The sequence below is a fragment of the Apostichopus japonicus genome, chromosome 12, assembly GCF_037975245.1.
Source record: "Apostichopus japonicus isolate 1M-3 chromosome 12, ASM3797524v1, whole genome shotgun sequence".
Lineage (NCBI taxonomy): Eukaryota > Metazoa > Echinodermata > Holothuroidea > Aspidochirotida > Stichopodidae > Apostichopus > Apostichopus japonicus.
In genome coordinates, this window is record NC_092572.1 from 12,219,376 (window position 1) to 12,237,980 (window position 18,605).

Here is an 18,605-nt window from a genome sequence, read left to right on the forward strand (position 1 = left end):
GCGACCCCGCGAGGTTTTCGATGTCCTATTTCTAAAAAAATGTTTTTTTTTTTGCAAAGTGGTTGTTTTTGTAATTTGTTTATTTTAGTTGGCAACTGTATGTATATATATATATATATATTTATATGGAAATTGTAGTGAGTCGGAAAATCCAGTACAGTGAAAAAACTTCCAGCCTCCACCGGGATTCGAATCTGGGCCTCCCGCTTTATATGCGGACACCCTAACCACTAGGCTATGGACGCTGATTGTATGTCCAGAGGTTCGAAACCGGTAAGGAAGGTCGTAGTTCCACTGCAGGGGTCATCTTCGTTGACGTCGAGGGCTAGGTCGGGCCTCGAGCAATTATGTCACCAGGACCCCTCAACTTTGAGGTCTTCTTTTCTCTTTCATAAGTATATATTATTCTTGTTGGGTTATACCACTGAATTTTCGATGGTGTTTTAACGTTGAATACTTGAGTTAAATACACTTCCTGCATGTTTACAGATTCTTTCCCCACCTTTCCATATTGGAGTGACCCGCGGTAGAGCTGATATGTGACCCTTAAAATTAGCTCCAAAGTTAATGCATACTATACCATGCATGTTTCCGCCCGAATCATTCTTATTGATATTGTATACATCTACGACAATATTTAACGTTGTAGCTTTGCTGCCAATGCTTACTAATGTATCATGAATATTTATGAATATTAATCTTGACTGTATTCGAAATCACGAAAGGCTTGCTTGATAACTGGTGTAACCAAGCAATTCATCATGTGGCATCTTTTCATAATACTACTAACTCACTGAAAGAGTTTTTTACTCATGAATATGCAAATACCTCATGCAGAGATAACTTGAGGAAAGAAATATTTTATTTTGCTTCCGAAACAAAACGAAATAAGTTCTTCCTCTATGACACTGCGGATGCTACACAATAATGTATTTTTAAATTAAAAGATGTCCCGAATTGTCTTGAAAAGACGAAAATTTCGATAAACTTCGAAAAAAAACTGGAAATCTACATATGGACAGCAACAAATACTGTTATATGATATAAAGAAGAAGAAAAAAAAGATTCTTTATTCCCGAAGAGACTGGAAAACATGATACGATTGTTTTCTCTCTTTTGTTTCTCTTTTATTGTTCTTGTTCATTTACCACAGGATCGCAGTTGTAATTAGTTCACATATCATGTCGTCATGTGACGTCACGTGACGTCACGACCTATCATGATATCAAATGCTAATGTTGTTTAATGGCGTCGAAATTTCAAATTTCTTTACTTTGATAGGATGTTACTGGTGGATTGCCGAATGAGTCGGATGCACGATATCAACCAATTCCCAGACAAGTAAATTCATAAATTTTGCCAAAAATGGAAATTCCCTAAATATGTTTCAATCAATCCTCACACATTACCGCAGTAGTTATGTGTTTGCACTATTCATTTACATTTTGGTGTGGTTTTTGTTTTTTCCGTTCTCATATCATTTTTCTCCCCCCCCCACCACTTTTTTTTTTTGCCTCTCTTTCCTATCAAATTTCTAAACTTGTGGTGGTTTTCTTTATCGCAGTCATATTTCTTTGGAGTCATAACGTGACGTAAGCGTGACGTAAGCGTGACGTGTCAGTATTTTATTATTAGACCAAATCTCAAAAGGGAAAATATTTCTTTCTAAAATAAACATTTTTTAACTACAAATATTCGATCGAAAGTAGAACGATCCAGCTTTGAAAAAAACAAGAAAGTTCTTTCAGAGTGTATACGTCATGAATAATTAATTGCTTTGGTGATAATGTTTATTCATAACCCATATAGATACTGTTTGAAAAATTGTAAACCATTGGCGCGCTTATGTCACGTCATGAGAACAAAATATTTCATCTCATTAAGCATGTGGGCGGTTATTGCATCCTAACAAACACTGTGCCTCTATTTAAAATATTCTTACAAGACGGATTTAAACAAAAAGGCTATTTATTTTTCAAAACATTTCCCTTCCGAAACTACCTATACATTTTTTGCGTTTCATCTATCATTTTTGTATATTTATTTTAAATATTATTTAGTGACTTGAAGCAATCACACCTTTTTTACTTGGCAACGGGGTTTTTTTCTTATATGAAATAAATAAAGTAATTGCTATGTTTCGTGAAGAAAAAACAAATTGCGCCATTCCATACAATTTACTTCACATAAGTCAGAAAACTAAAACGGACCAACAAAAAATAGTTAGCAACAATTAAAACCTAATATCCAGTTGAAATAAAAAGCTTGTTTCTCATTCTCTCATAAAGTTAACCCCCCCCCAACCACCCCCCCAAAAAAAACAATGCGTCATCAAACGTTACACGTTTCATAGCGCGACCACATAACTAAAAACAAATACATGGAAATAAATCGAAGATAGAAAGGTGTACAATCATTTTTTGCACTTCTTTCACAAACTTCGTTATAAAAAAAAAAGGATATTTCTTTCATTTCGACTGTTTTAATAATAGCGGGAACTAAATTTACTCGAAATTTCGCGCCAAATTTTCGAATATTATTTCCTGAAAGGCATTTTTGTTTTTGGATCTACCTTTATAAATGTGTCTTGTTAATCTACAAGTAAGTGTACGTAATTGGAATGGAGTGGCACATAATATCACAATGGGGTCAAGTAAGGGAGGGGGGGGGGGGTGAGCTATCCAACAGTGTTGCTATAACAATGACTTTATCCTCGTTTTAGTCAAACGTTCATAGTAACTTTGAACAATTCTTATAATCGTGTGACTGTTCCAAGTTTCTATATATGCTGGTCATTCCTAGGGCTTATCACCTACCCCCATGTACTCTTTACTAACAAACAAAAAACAATAACCTATTGTATTTTAATGGTAAATTGAGAACAAGATTATATCTTTTCGATGACCACTCTACATAAGTTGGATAAATGTGGATATGAAACTATAGAGAAGAACCTATTAAATTCTTTAGTTTATCGCAGTTTATGACAAAAAAAAGGTCGAATTAAATTACCTGGCATGCGCCCGTTCCCCCCCCCCCCCCCTTCTCGACCATTACACCCTCCTCACATGCACACGCACTTTTCATTTCTTTATTTCGGAAATCAAACATCCAACTCAATCCCCCTAAACTACCTCTGGATTCATCGTTCAATGACGTAACATGTTGTTATGCTTTCACTTACGAATCATTTCACGTGTAACATCAAATAAAAAATTACGTTAAAAACAAAAGACATACGTACAATATTGCTAAAAGCTCTCATTTCAGCATTTTTGAAATTTTCATTTGTTACAGAACGTTGCATGATATCATCCTTTCGTGCCTCCCTTCACATTTAAAAATATTTTATATCATTTTTTTTTATTTTTGAAATAATTTAAAACAATTTTTCCTTAAATAGTTAGACAAAAATCTTGCGACATCCATTCACATACAATGCTCAGTAAATATGGTAGAGATAAAAAAAAAGTTTACACATATTCAGGGGAAAAAAAACTATTAATTTCATTTTTGATTATTTTGATATTTCTTGGTTGAATTTTGTAAAATAAATTACAAGTGATACTTCTTTCTTTATGTCATTTAAAATTCATTTTAATTTTTTTTTCATCATGTTTTTTTCTTGTTTCTCAATATGATTGTTGTTCTCTCTTAAATTCACTTTGATTTAAAATGCACAAATCACCCATCAACCACCTCTTTAGGATCTCTACCAAAAATAAGGCATCTGGCAACATTTACCGAAGACGTTAAATCAATGTACATCGTCAAATACAGTCGTTTGCATTACAATAACACGTTTGGCATCATATGCATGCATGCATGCATGTGTGTGCATGATATATATATATATATATATATATAGGCCTATATATATATATATATATATATATATATATATACATATATATATATATACGTGTATATGTTCATGTGCACCTTATTTAATTATTCAACCGGATGTGACGTCACATCGATATTTACCCATTTAATCATAATGATCATATATCGATATATCGATAATAACTGTTTACTGACTGGGGTTTTTCTTTTTGCATGACAATTAACCGAGTTTCAGTGAACTGACCTAGTTAACCTCCTGCGCCTGCGCAAGACCCCTTCTCACTCTCAGTACTTTGGCAGTGGCTTCTGTTAGCCTATTTTAGCCTCATTCTGGTACCTGGTTTTTCGTCTTCTTATGTTTAATCCAAGTTTATAAGTGAATACACCGTCAACGGCTCTTTTCTTCATCTCATGTTCTTATTGTTCTCACTCGTATGCACGGTCCACACTTTGAATTACTTCATTCTGTTGTTTTTATCTTTATTTAATTTAAAGTTTTAGTTTTTTCCATGTCACGCGTAGAATAGGTATTTATTTTCAAAATGGACATTAGTTACGGTAGTTCTGAAGGTACAGACGCGACGTAGACTTACTGTGTTAGTATAACACGACAACATTCCAAAAATGTCTTGTGTTTAAATTTGAAAAAAGTTACGATCTTAATATGTTATCCTGGACAGTTAGATTCATATCGTCGACATGTGGCGTGCGTTGTACTAACACGGTAAGTAGTCTACAACGCAAATGTCACTTTAGAACCACCGTACTTATCGAATACTGGTAAACACTCGGAACTTTATCTCTTGTTCTTTTCCTTTTATTACTCTATTTATTTGTTGTCATTTTTGGTTCCTTGCTTTAGCAAAAGGAACCTATGCAGTCAGGTTGGCGTGTGTGTGTGTGTATGTATGTATGTATGTGTGTATGTATGTGTGTGTGTGTGTGTGTCTGTGACACTTGCTTGGGTACGCTCTATCTCAATAAGGGAATGTTGGATTGAGGCCAAACTTGGACTATAGATCCGCCATATGGAGAAGGTGTGCCCTATTGTTTTTGGTGCCCACAAAGGTCACCAAAGGTCAGTTATGGTCCAAAAACCGAAAATATTAAAACTGCAATAACTCCCAGTGCCAATGTGCGACAAGATTGATATTTTGGGACAAGTTGTGAACTGGTTAGGGGAGCATTTTCAAACTTAACGGTCATGTGATCCGAGGTCACCAAAGGTCAATTAATGATAAAAAACTAGTATTTTTGCGATAACTTGAGAACGAAATGTCCGTTAGGGTTGGGAGTTGCCTCAATGTAATCCAATTGTCGACCCGCATCTGGGTGACCCTTGACCTCAATTTGACCTCTGGTGACCTTTTCGTGTTTTTGGGATTTTTACAGTTTCGATGCTATTTTCAGATGTCAAAGGTACCTTCTGATCATAAATGTCAATAGGTTGACCCTGTGTGACCTTTATGTGCGAAGTTATATGGGGTCAAAGTTTTTCGGTCGGAGTTAGGATGGTTGTACAGACTTTTCGTTTTGTTTTTTGGAATCAGGAGATTAAACTACATCTGAAACCAAGGTCAAAAGGTCAAAGGTCACATTAGAAAAAATGTGCTTATTTTGGGAGGAAACGAGCAAAAAAGAAAATGTTTGGTTTTGATGCTAGATTTGGATATCAAAGGTACCTTCCGATCAAAAATGTCAATTGGTTGACACCCGTGTGACCTTCGTGTGCGAAGTTATACGAGGTCAAATTTAATTTTCACACATTTAATGCAACAACTCCCAGTTCCAAGGTGTGACATGGTTGATATTTTTGGACAAGTTGCAAATGGTATAGGGGAATATTTTCAAACTTACCGGTCATGTGATCCGAGGTCACCAAAGGTCAATTAATGTCAAAAAACTAGTATTTTGGGGGTAGAAAATGGGCAAAGAAAAAAATGTTTGAATTTTTATAGTTTGATGCTCGAATTTAGGTCTCATCAATCAAAAATGTCAATAAGTTGACCCAAGGTGACCTTTGTATGTTAAGTTATATGAGGTCAAAGTTAATTTTCAGACATTTAGTGTAATAACTCCCAGTGCCAAGGTGTTACACAGTTGATATTTTGAGACAAGTTGCAAATGGTATAGGGGAATATTTTCAAACTTAACGGTCATGTGATCCGAGGTCACCAAAGGTCAATTAATGATAAAAAACTAGTATTTTTTGCGATAACTTGAGAACAAATTGTCCATTTGGGTTGGGAGTTGCTTCAATGTAATCCAATTGTCGACCCGCATCTGGGTGACCCTTGACCTCAATTTGACCTCTGGTGACCTTTTTAGTGTTTTGTGGATATTTACAGTTTCGATGCTATTTTCAGATGTTAAAGGTACCTTCTGATCATAAATGTCAATAGGTTGACCCCCGTGTGACCTTCGTGTGCGAAGTTATATGAGGTCAAAGTTAATTTTCAGACATTTAATGCAATAACTCCCAGTTCCAAGGTGTGACAAGGTTGATATTTTTGGAGTAGTTGCAAATGGTATAGGGGGATATTTTCAAACTTAACGGTTATGTGATACAAGGTCACCAAAGGTCAATTAATGATAAAAAACTAGTATTTTTGCGATAACTTGAGAACAAATTGTCCGTTAGAGTTGGGAGTTGCTTCAATGAAGCCCAATTGTCGACCCGCATCTGGGTGACCCTTGACCTCAATTTGACCTCTGGTGACCTTTTCGTGTTTTGTGGATTTTTTACAGTTTCGATGCTATTTTCAGATGTCAAAGGTACCTTCTGATCATAAATGTCAATAGGTTGACCCCTGTGTGACCTTCGTGTGCGAAGTTATATGAGGTCAAAGTTAAATTTCATATATTTAATGCAATAACCCCCATTGCCAAGGTGTGACATGGTTGATATTTTTGGACAAGTTGCAAATGGTAAAGGGGAATATTTTCAAACTTAACGGTCATGTGATCCGCGGTCACCAAAGGTCAATTAATGTTAAAAAACTAGTATTTTGGGGGGAGAAAATGGGCAAAGAAAAAAATGTTTGAATTTTTATAGTTTGATGCTATATTCGCGTCACACCGATCAAAAATGTCAATGGGTTGACCCAAGGTGACCTTTGTGGGTTCAGTTATATGAGGTCAAAGTTAATCTTCAGACATTTAGTGCAATAACTCCCAGTGCCAAGGTGTTACACGGTTGATATTTTGGGACAAGTTGCAAATGGTATAGGGGAAAATTGTCTAACTTAACGGTCATGTGATCCGAGGTCACCAAAGGTCAATTAATGATAAAAAACTAGTATTTTTGCGATAACTTGAGAATGAAATGTCCGTTAGGATTGGGAGTTGCTTCAATGTAATCCAATTGTCGACGCGCATCTGGGTGACCCTTGACCTCAATTTGACCTCTGGTGACCTTTACTTGTTTTGGGGAATTTTACAGTTTCGATGCTTTTTTCAGATGTCAAAGGTACCTTCTGATCATAAATGTTAATAGGTTGACCCCCGTGTGACCTTCGTGTGCAAAGTTATTAATGTTAAAAATCAATTAATGTTAAAAAAACTAGTATTTTGGGGGGGAAAATGGGCAAAGGAAAAATGTTTGAATTTTTACAGTTTTGATGCTCTATTTAGGGCTCACCGATCAAAAAGGTCAATTGGTCGACCTCCGGGTGACCTTTGTGTGTGTAGTTATGTATACAAGTTCAAAGTTAATTTTTAGACATTTAATGCAATTAAATCCCAATGCCACAGTTGATATTTTGGGACAAGTTGTGAATGGGGTGATGGAACATTTTCAAATTTCACAGTCATGTCATCTGTGGTCACCAATGTTATCATATCTGCTGACCTGCTTGTAGGTGACCTTATATCTCTTACATTTTCGACGCCATGTTCAGATCTCAAAAGTGCATTTTGATCATAATCCGATCACAATTTGTGATCAAAAAAGTGTTGGCTATAGTGTTGGTTACTTTATGGGTACATGTAGGACCACAATTACTTGACTATTTGAACCCAATCTTGCTTGATAATATTATGTGTATTGTCATATACCCCTACGCAAGGAACCACAGTGCCCTTGGGCTCTTGTTCTTCTTCTTCTTCCTCTTCTTGTTAACTAGATTTTCCCAAATCGTTATGTTTACAATTACATTGAATAAAAATTAAACTAAATTATGATTCAATGAAGTCAACCAAATCGCCAAATAAATAATGAATTAGTTAGAATGTTACTAAAATATGATTAAAATCTGTTGGAAAGATTACAGATTATAATCTGTGTAATATATGCCGACGAGCCTTACGACGCAAAGGATACGATATTTTTTATAGTATATACACTTTAGAATCAAGTCTAATTGTGAGAATCCTGTACACTGTACAACTAAACTATATCAGACTAGTTATTTATAGGCTTAGTTTATCCAAAAACAATCATCATTTCTTGTAGTGGGTCGGCACTAGATTTTTTTATAATCCTCTTTTTTTTTTTAAACAATAACAGCAATCTTACTGCTATGGACATATATTGTTTACCCATACCCTGCCCTGAAAAGGCTGCCCAGGGTATAGAAATGACCTTGTCAAACCACAAGCAAACAACTTTTAGACCGACAATAACATAACTAGTTTAATTGTTACTTATACTCGCCTGAAATTTTGTTTCTATGGACAACCCATTACAAAAGAAAAAAACAAAATGCCCGCAATGGACGCCCATTTATAGCCAACGCAAGTGTTAGTTAAGGGAGAGGGGAAAATTAGCATACCTATGGCTCTTTCAACGTTGCACGTCATTGAATGAAAATTTTTCGCATAAACAAGTTTAAGAATGAATATATTGAACTATTCAATCGTTAGTGTACAACCACACGGTAAGAATAAGTGGGGAAAAAACAAAGTAAAATATTAAACGCACAAATATTATTCTGTTTTAATTTTTACCAACGATATTTTGGCCTTCCTGAAACAGATTTTTTTTTAGAGGGGTGGCGGCTGAAGCTAATTGTCCTTTGTTCTAGCGCAATACAACTCAATAGTTAAAATTATTCCAATTTCATGTTTAAAGGAAACCACAATGACGATAATTTGTTGTTTAAAACAAGAAATATACGCATCACGCCGAGGGGTGTGGGGGGGGGGAGGGGGTGATATCAGTGCATTGTAAACAATTAGGAATCGAACCCACCTTGAATAATGTTCTCAGAAATAAATTTAGTTTTTAATTTAGTGAAAATTAATCTTCTTTACATCAGGAATAAATTAAAGGATTACTTCAGGCAGAACTTTTGTCTTGTTGTGTTATAAAGTTTAACAAAAAAATTGTGGCTTGATTGATGCATATTTAGGCTTGGTCAAGCCTATACAGCCTATACGTATGTGGAGGAACATATGATAAGTGTTATATCTCCCAAATGGAATAAGATTGATCACAGCTGCTTTGTGGAAGTTATTCATAGCTGTTATATCTATCACAGGGACCGAATGATGATGGGTTGTGCTTGTGTCTTTTTAAGGCATATATATAATATGACCTGTTTGAGAGGTTGACAAGTTGGTTGTATCGTAACACTTATTCATATATTTGGTTTCAATCACTCTGTTTTTCTTTCCAATGCGCATGTCCATCAATACACCTTCATCTACCCTTTCTCTGACAATTCTCGTTTCTATTTTCTTTCCCCTTTTTTTCTTCTCATTATTTTAGGAGGTTGAAGCTGGCCATGAGGACGACGGTGGTAATGGTGTTAACATGACCGAAATCTCCAAAGCTGCTTCCGCAGCCGCCGAATAAAGAGCTACTCGATGACCATTAAACACAGGACCTTCCGGGATACATATATATATACATATATATGTAGTTTTAACCTCTGACCCGAATATACAATTCTGTTATCCTCTACACCAAGAGTTTTTGTATCAAACCACGTTAGAAAATAATCAGAAGGAGAAAACAATATATGAGAACGATAGAGATTATCTGTTTTTCGGAAAAACATTGTTTCCACAGATACCGACATTTAAACGAAAGTTCTTGTTGTGATTGGTATATAGGTTTGCCTATGCAGAGTAAAGCGTGTGGCATCTCTTCTCCCATTACTCAGACTTTACAATGATGTTATAGTTGGCAAAAGAAGAAAAACCCGAACACAATGGTCTTGTTCCTTTAATTCTTGTTGTTGTTACTTTCTTTTTAACCTATATTTCTCTTTGACTTGTTTAACGTTACCATTGTATACCTACATTGTGCAAGTATAAGGCCTTCGTACAGAATACATGCAGGCATATTTTGCCTTACAGTTTTGTTCTGTGAAACTTTCAAAAACCATTTACACATCCTTGCAGACAAATGTTACGTTGGTTAATCCTTGTTTACCGCAAACTGTTGGTTATCCTACCTTGTTAAGGGGAGGGGGTATGCGTATAGCATTAATATCGATTATGTTATAAGTTTATCATTGTATCTCTATAATATTCTATACTAATCATTATAGGCGGCTATTAGTATATACCATGGGTTTACTTATTAACTGCTTACTGTCATTGTATGGTCAAAAGTCAAACTAAGAAGTCAAGGGGGGGGGGGGGGGAAGGGAGAAAACAATAAACGTATGAAGCAAACTATCATGCTTCTTCGTGAATATTAATATCAACTCAGTCTTATCAGGGAGTTGTTCTTATCCAAGAAGCAAGGACGTATGTCCGGGGCCGAGACTCTGGAGATAAAGTGAAACAATACACCTGTTTACAAAATAGCTCTTAAAATAGGCCAAGACTTTGAGATAAAATGAAACATTATAGCTGTTTACAAAGTATAGCTCATAATAAAAACATGACATTCATCAGATACTAGAAGCCTTTATAACAGCTGAGTATAACAACATCGAAGATGATTTCAAAAGTTTGGTCTGATTTAAACAAACTTTTGATACGCGGTATACCGTGGATCCACTCACGCGGATAAGCAGTTTCTGTTTTATTTTTATTTTGTTTTGAAGAAACTGTGTCGGCAAACCAATAGGAACACAGTATATATAGTGCACAAACAATGTCAAATTGATTGTCGGTGTTATTCAAAGTCACGGTAATCGCGGTTCGCGTCCCCTGTTCCTCAACTGAAAAAAACTGCTCGGTCTGTTCAGTAATAAGACTTAGTTAAATCACACGGTCAGTACTATACTTTGCTGTCGCGTGGTGTATTCAAGAAAGTTGCTTTAATGCAGGGTTTCCCTAACTTTATCGTCCCCCCCACGAACCCCCTGTGGATGTCAGAGTTGTCCATGAACCCCCACCTTTTCGAGATACGATCTGAGTCATTATTATACTATCATTTTCAAGCATGAATATATCATAGTGCTAACGTTGCTGTGTCGGGCAAAATGGAGGTCATCTGAAATTTCCAAAATACTAATAATTCCTTTGGCCAACCTTTCAGTTACTTTCACAGCTCGCGAAAGAGTTTGTCGATAGGTACGACTTTTGTACTAAATTATATATCAGATTTTAGTTCAACAAAAAGTACACTAGTTTTGACTTTCAGAAACGTCTCATGAACCCCCTGGGAGGGACTCACGCACCCCCTGGGGTTCACGCACCCCAGTTAAGGAACCCCTGCTCTAATAGATCAATTGTCCATCCATATCGGGGATGCCGTTCAGCTTCCCATCTTCCTATAGTTTGCCCCTTCCTTTTCCCTTCTTTTTGTCCATTTTTTTTTCTTTTGTATATTTATCTCTTGTCTTACACTTACTTACTGAACTTAACGTAACATTTTTTTGGTTTTTGGTATATCTTGCCTAAGTTGAACTTTCACATTCAAAAGCGATAAACTTGTACGCAATTTTCCACGTCAATGTTTATTATGTTTATACTATTCAACTTTGTGTGTATTTTTTTGTTGTAATCGCTATGCATTATGGGTAATCAATACACTTTGCATGACAGGAATGTTGAAACGAAATTGCTGCATTTTTTTTTTTTTTTAGTTTTGCCGTGACGGGAAATCTCACATATTACGTTTACATTACTTTATATTGTTATTGTTCTTCTTCTTCTCATTATTATTATTATTATTATTATTATTATTATCAATATATTGTATTGCCTGTACGAGAATATCAACCCTATCTGAATCCTTAAATAGTCAGAGTGACGTCACTCCCGACCTTTCCCGCCGATTGCATTAGCCAACAGTGCATACTGCAATGCAATGCAAAATCGACCGCGTTGGGGAATTGTGGCGTCGGACATACACAGGAACATCCACATCCCACCAAATTATGTTTTTTTCCCTAGAGATCCTGATCATGCAGTTAAGTCTCAGACGTTATGGGGTCTTTATATAAGACAATAGAAAACTGTATCGGTGTTGGAAATCATTTTGAAAAGGCATTTTTTTTTTAAAAGAGGGATTTGTTGAAATTAGATCAAGAGTGACTGACCATTATTTGACTCTATAGCATATTCACGAGTGAGACCGATGTGTCTCTCTCTCACCACATCTGTTTCAACCAATCCAAGTTTTGTTGGTCCTCTTAAGCTCAGCAGTCGCATAGGGTCATTTCTTATTGTTACTTTTGAGAAGCGGGACTAACCCCCCCCCCCCCGCCCCCACGTGTATCTCCCCAACATTTGATATAAACTCATAGTATGCAATATCCATTCGAATTCGGAGGTCTTGCACGCATGGTACTATCACCGTAACACTGTAGTGATCACGTGGTTATAGTTTTAAGTATAAGGGGAGTGGGGAAGTTATGCATGAGAGCGGATCAGGTTGATTTTAGTGTCCCAGGGTCTCTATCTTGTGTGACATTACGAAAAGAAATCCCTCTTTACGAAAGGTCTAATTAGATGCAAAATAAAATAGCTATTTCGCATTCCTGCAATACGGTATAGTATGTTTTTACCAATACGTTTGAAACCACCGTACCCTGATGTGCCTTAATTCTCTGGCATGAATTTAACTATTTTCTCTGTCATGCATTTTACGGTGCCTTATCTGTCATGCTTTTTAAGTACCTTCTGTGTCATGCATTTACGGTGCATTCTCTATCATGCTTTCTTAAGTGCCTTCTCTGTCACGTAATTGTGGCCCAAAGGTTTAACATGTGACTTGTTGTTTGATTCTCGTGTGTGTTTTTTTTCCATGGAATGTTGCAATATCTAGTCTTACTATTCACGATATCAGCATCCAACGAGGCTATAACTAACAACTAAGACGTCATTTATAAACCTTGATTGATAAAATGTCTTCCAATATCCATGAATGTTACAACAACAAAAACACCTTTGATATTCAATTCAACGCATGTATGCTTATAATGTGGTATTTTGTACAAATATATTATGATAGCTAATTACTGCTCTTTTCGCGTTCCTTGATTTGGCTGTTTGTGTTACTAAATCGATTTCTTTTGGTATAAAGGCTATTGCACATTGGCAAAACAAATAAAGCCAAATAAAAAACATGCGACTTCGGAGAGTTTTGTCGAAATTCTTCCGATGTCCATGAAACGATGAAATATAACCAGTTTTACGTGGATGCTATCCCTACCCTACACCCCCCCCCACTCCCACTGAGCAAAATAAAGTTCTTTGTATATGTCTGAACCATTCCTTCAGGGTTTGAAGAAAAGAAAGATAATACGATATAGAACATGATTCGAATTTCTTTAAACCATATAAAGCCAATTGGCTTAGTGATTCCTTGTCACATTTTCTACGAGAACTCTTAACAAGATTTGTATGTGTTGATCATTGCTGACTTCAATAGAGTGAGACTCTTCACGATTTCAAATTATTTGACCAAAAAATATGAAATTTTAAATTTCACGTCTTCCAACAACTCTTCACCCCACCCTCCTCTCCCCTTCCCCTTCCCCCATCCTTCCACACCTTTCTCCACCTCCCACCCAACCAATATATGATTTACACAAACAAACACATAGGTTGCTCGATTGAGTGCTGTACTTACGGCAGGAATTGTTAAATAATTCGTAATGAGTGTCCACTGCAGCCACGCCCTGAAAGGGGGACGGATATGAGTGCGTGCCCCTCCTCACCCACCCCCCTCCTCCCAACCCTCAAATAATTATGTTTAAACCATCCGCTTAGCGGAAGAAAACTTTGCCCTAAATTTTGCACTAATCGGTTCTACAGATACTTAACGCCTTAGTCTGATACACCCCCCCCCCCCACAGACCCTCCATCGGAAAATGCTACCCAGAATTACGCTTTAATCTACTCGGTTCAGTGAGACTTGTTATTCTGTCTGGCCCTTTCATCTTGCTTCCGCTAAAAGTGCCTCTCTGGCCTTCGCAGAAAATGAACTGGAGAAGAAAACAAACTGTGCTATACACAGAAAGAACAAATTATAGCTTGAGGGGTATAAGCCAAAGACGAAAGAACTGACATCAAATACTACAGACTGCAAATATTTAAAATATGTCGTACAAATAATATTGAAATAGTACACTAAGCCATAGTAATGGAACTAATTATGGGCTATATAACTAATAAGCTACTTTATAATCAGCATGGATAGGTTGATGACCTTGTTATCATTAGCGAGATGTTTATGAAAGCTTTCGAAAGAATATCCAAGGTTAAATATCTATTTGGCAGCGCTCTTTGTAAACCGCACTGCCGGTACCGTCACAAATACTTTTGTTAAACTGGACGGTTACCTGAACCGAGGACAGTCAAAGTCAAGCATTGTATTGCTTCTTATTCTTCTTCTTTTTCAAAAGGATACCTCCTAAGGTTAATGAATAAGTTAAGAACAGTTGTTTGTTTAGATAACTTGGTACCCTACATATGTTTACAAAATTGGTTACTATAATATTGAAATTGTAACTGTTTCGGAATGTATATATATATATGTATACATGTATATATATATATATATATATATATATATATATACATATATATGCGTGTGTGTGTATGTTTACATAGAGAGAGAAGAGGAACTGTGTTAGTTGCATGCTTTAAGCTGTGTCATTTTGTTGGGGAAGGGCGTGGGGCGGGGGTAACTGATCGTTACTTCGTGCTCATTTGATTAAACAATATCATATTTAAAAAATAATTGGGTACCCTTCATTTGAACTAAAAGATCATCCATGTGGTATATACGGTAATGATTTGGTTCCTTTTAAATAGTAAGGTGATAATTATTAACAGTCTAAGTGGTAACCCGGCCTGTATAGAAGAAAATATTCTTGTACATAAGTTTAATGTATTTGTATTGCAGCTACACAAGCAAAACCCTAAACATAATTTCACCTTTCGGCGGGCCTATAGTAACACAATACGGTTTCCTTGCAAGTTCATACCTGGTGTTTCTGTTGACTGTCCAGTTAAGCTCCGCCGGATTGTGACAAAATGCAACAGAAGATACATTTTGAAAAATTTTAAAATTTAGACGAGCTGTTCAATTATTCAATTGCCATTCCAAACCAAAAACTAGTAGTTCAGAATATTCGACTTCCAACATTTCTTTTCATATTTTATGAACGATAACCATAGAAGAAGTGTGTGGCCACACGGAATATTGAGGACGCTCTGCTCTAAAAAATGTTCATTTTGTGATAGTCTGCCTTTAACCCTAATGAACCCCCATAGGTCTGACCCTATACTCAACTAAAGAAAAACTAAATAAAGAGTAATTTGAGTATTCAACATGCTAAAATTTCATGAAAGCCTTAATTTGATCTTTCGATAACTTTCTGTTGCGGTTAGGAGGGGATGCTGGTGGTGCTTTGAAAAAGAAATTTTCAAATTTGACTTCAACACTTGACACTAGCACGTAATCTCCGTCCCGCACACCACCCCCCCCCCCCCCAAACCACCCTAAAAAGGAACGGCTCCCGACATAATTGTTTTGTGTGGGTATATTCAAAAAATCGCAATTGCATAAGCCTTTTTTGGCTTAAGGAAACTCAGCGAATTTAGAATTTGCCGAATTGCAAAATACCTCTAGATAGTTGCCAAATGTTTTTTTAATTCAGGTCACCCAGCCAAACAAACCTATTACTGTGGGGAGAAAATGCTCAACAAAAAAGCTTAAGAAAACCCGTTTGGCGCCTCAGAAGTATATTAACTGAATTGCCTTGTTTTGAAAATTAGTTCACTTTATTTGCCTCGGGCATGATTTTGTTTCAATACCCTGAGGTTTGAAGGTATGGCTCTTCTTTATAATAGCTCTAGTATATAATAAGAGTTTAAATATTATCATATAAAGGGATTATCCTTTACCGAAGGCAAAAGGAATCTATCCGATGGTGAATGGTTTTTTTTCTGTTTGTGTGTTAATGCGTGAGTGTGCGTGTGTGTGCGCGTGCGTGTGTACGCGTGGCTGTTTGTGAACACGATATCTCAAGAATGGTAAACTTGAGGGATCTCATACTCAGTGTGTGGATGCCCCATATTGAGTATAAGAATCACAATGATTTTGGTGGGGGTTAAACGTCATTTGGGTTCACCAAAGGTCAAACTGTGAACACATTGTGAACACGATATCTCAAGAAGGGAAACAATAAAGAATCCGTGATACTTGGGCATGTGGATGTCCCTGCATATCGAGTACAAGAACCCTATTGTTTTTGGTAGATATATATTTATATATATATATATATATATATATATATTATTTATTATATGTTACTTAGTAACACACATCCTTGGTCTGACTAAAGAAGGCGCGCTGCCTCAACGTGCGAGTGTGGTATACGGTTCTCAACGTGCGCATTTTTAAACTCGTACAAGAGGAAGGGCTGTTCTCGACGTGTATGTGCTGTAACCAATGTAACTGATGTGGGTTGTATTCACTCTGGTGTTCCATATTTATGGGTATTGTCCGCTCTGGCGTTCCATAAATATCCCCACTCGCTATGCCCCTTTGTTTCACAGCACCATCGGGTATTTTCGATCCTGTCAACAATAACTAACAGAATCAAAGCTGACAAAACCAACAAACAGTTACAAATTTGTTTCAATTACTTTTGGTATATATATACAAACGCAACGTTCACAAGGTTAACTAGTCCAGCAAAGTGCAGTGTACGTTTTCTGTTACTAATTTGTTTTCGACAGGATTTATATTGAAAACAAATAAAGCTATTCAGTATTGTAAAGGGCGCGGGTGAACACGTCAGCGTATTCCAGTCTTCTCGCTTGATATGACGTGAATGAACCGATTAACACCCAAGTAAAATAATTATAATACGAGCTATTCATTTGGTTGTTTACAAGGGGTTCGATAGAATTAAACCTACTTTAAAGTGAAATACAAGCAGCAAATGAAACGGTTCTGCTTGTACCTCGGATTATTTTTGCAATATCATCATGGAAGTGTACGGTTTATAGAAAAGTACGTATTGTGAGTATGAAGCAGAGGCAGCAGAACCGGGCTCACAAAGAGAACTAGTCTTGGCCAAGTCGTTTTTAATACTCTTTTTCTTTCGTGCAAACTGTACATATGCACCAGAGTCTGTTTCTGCCTATACCACGAATGTGCTTGCCTATTGTATTTTACATGCCCGAGGATCTGTCCGATACAAAAAGCTTTGTGAAAAAGAAAGGTACACTATATATGCTGTAGTGACATACTCAGAGAACGCGCTGAACGATCGACCCACCCTAGTTTGGTGGAAACCTCAAAAACAATAGCCGGGGTGCTATAGGCCCTACATAAATAGGCTACCAAGTTGTCCGTTTTGATTGAAAAAAACTGAAGAGAGTGACCCTTTCGCATTTTTGTAATATAACTACAAATTTCCTTTTAGTCATCTAAAGGAAACTGTCATTTAGTTGAAGAACTAAATGAAAGTGTAGATTAAAAAATGCCTTGTTGATGAAAAGTTAAGAAAGGTTGTAGTAAAAAAATACCCTTTGTTCGAATAATTATATAAAACGAATTGCACATAGGATTCATTTTGTCGAATGGTTTTGAGGTAACCCGGTGGTTATATCGCCTTAAAGCAAAGTCACGTGCCCCACTGCCCCTCGAAGTTGTGTCCCCCGTCCCACAATTGTACCCCCTTCCTTCGCCCCTGGTTGTTTAGAAGTAAAGAGTACCATAGAGTCGTAGCCATCGCCCAGGCTGGTTTCGCTATAGCAGATTATATGGATGGTATTATATCGAGCGTGAGGTGAACGCATGCGCAATGATGATACTGAAAGAGCCTGAATTAGGCCTATGTTAAGTATATATTAACTGTATATAAAATCCTAACAACTTCATATATGCTAATTTGGGTTAATACTATCCGATAAGTCGAAGTCAGTTTGCACTTTTGGGTGGGGTACAAGGTCAACTGCCCACTCATTTTGGGACAATGAAACCATATCACTCCTTATTGTAATTTTAGTTAAGGATTCCAAGCACGTGTATTCATAACATGAACAATTCCTTACCTTTATCTAATACTATTGGTATCATGAAACTGGCATGTTGCCCACATTGTAAACAAAGGTTTCAATATTGCGTGACAGGATGTTAGGCCAGATAGAACTAAAGCAAAAATGTCACTCCTTATTGTAATTTTAGTTAAGGATTCCAAGCACGTGTATTCATAACATGAACAATTCCTTACCTTTATCTAATACTATTGGTATCATGAAACTGGCATGTTGCCCACATTGTAAACAAAGGTTTCAATATTGCGTGACAGGATGTTAGGCCAGATAGAACTAAAGCAAAAATGTCCAACTGGATGTCAAACGTTTGCTTGGTTACTGGACTATTCAAGATT

The 18,605-nt window shown here is 36.6% G+C and overlaps 1 protein-coding gene across 2 annotated transcripts in view; it reads left to right on the forward strand.

Annotated features, from left to right (window-relative positions):
• LOC139976937 (ammonium transporter Rh type C-like) overlaps nt 1–13,211 on the forward strand; it is a 57,452-nt gene extending 44,241 nt beyond the window's left edge. Inside the window, exons 10-11 of one of the 2 annotated variants that reach the window (XM_071985825.1) lie at nt 1,282–1,341; nt 9,557–13,211. In XM_071985825.1, coding sequence (XP_071841926.1) covers nt 1,282–1,341; nt 9,557–9,643 — 147 coding nt within the window. In that variant the 3' untranslated portion in view covers nt 9,644–13,211. The remainder of the gene's footprint in view (nt 1–1,281; nt 1,342–9,556) is intronic. The other variant, XM_071985826.1, reaches the window with a different exon arrangement.
• Nucleotides 13,212–18,605: the final 5,394 nt, after the last annotated feature.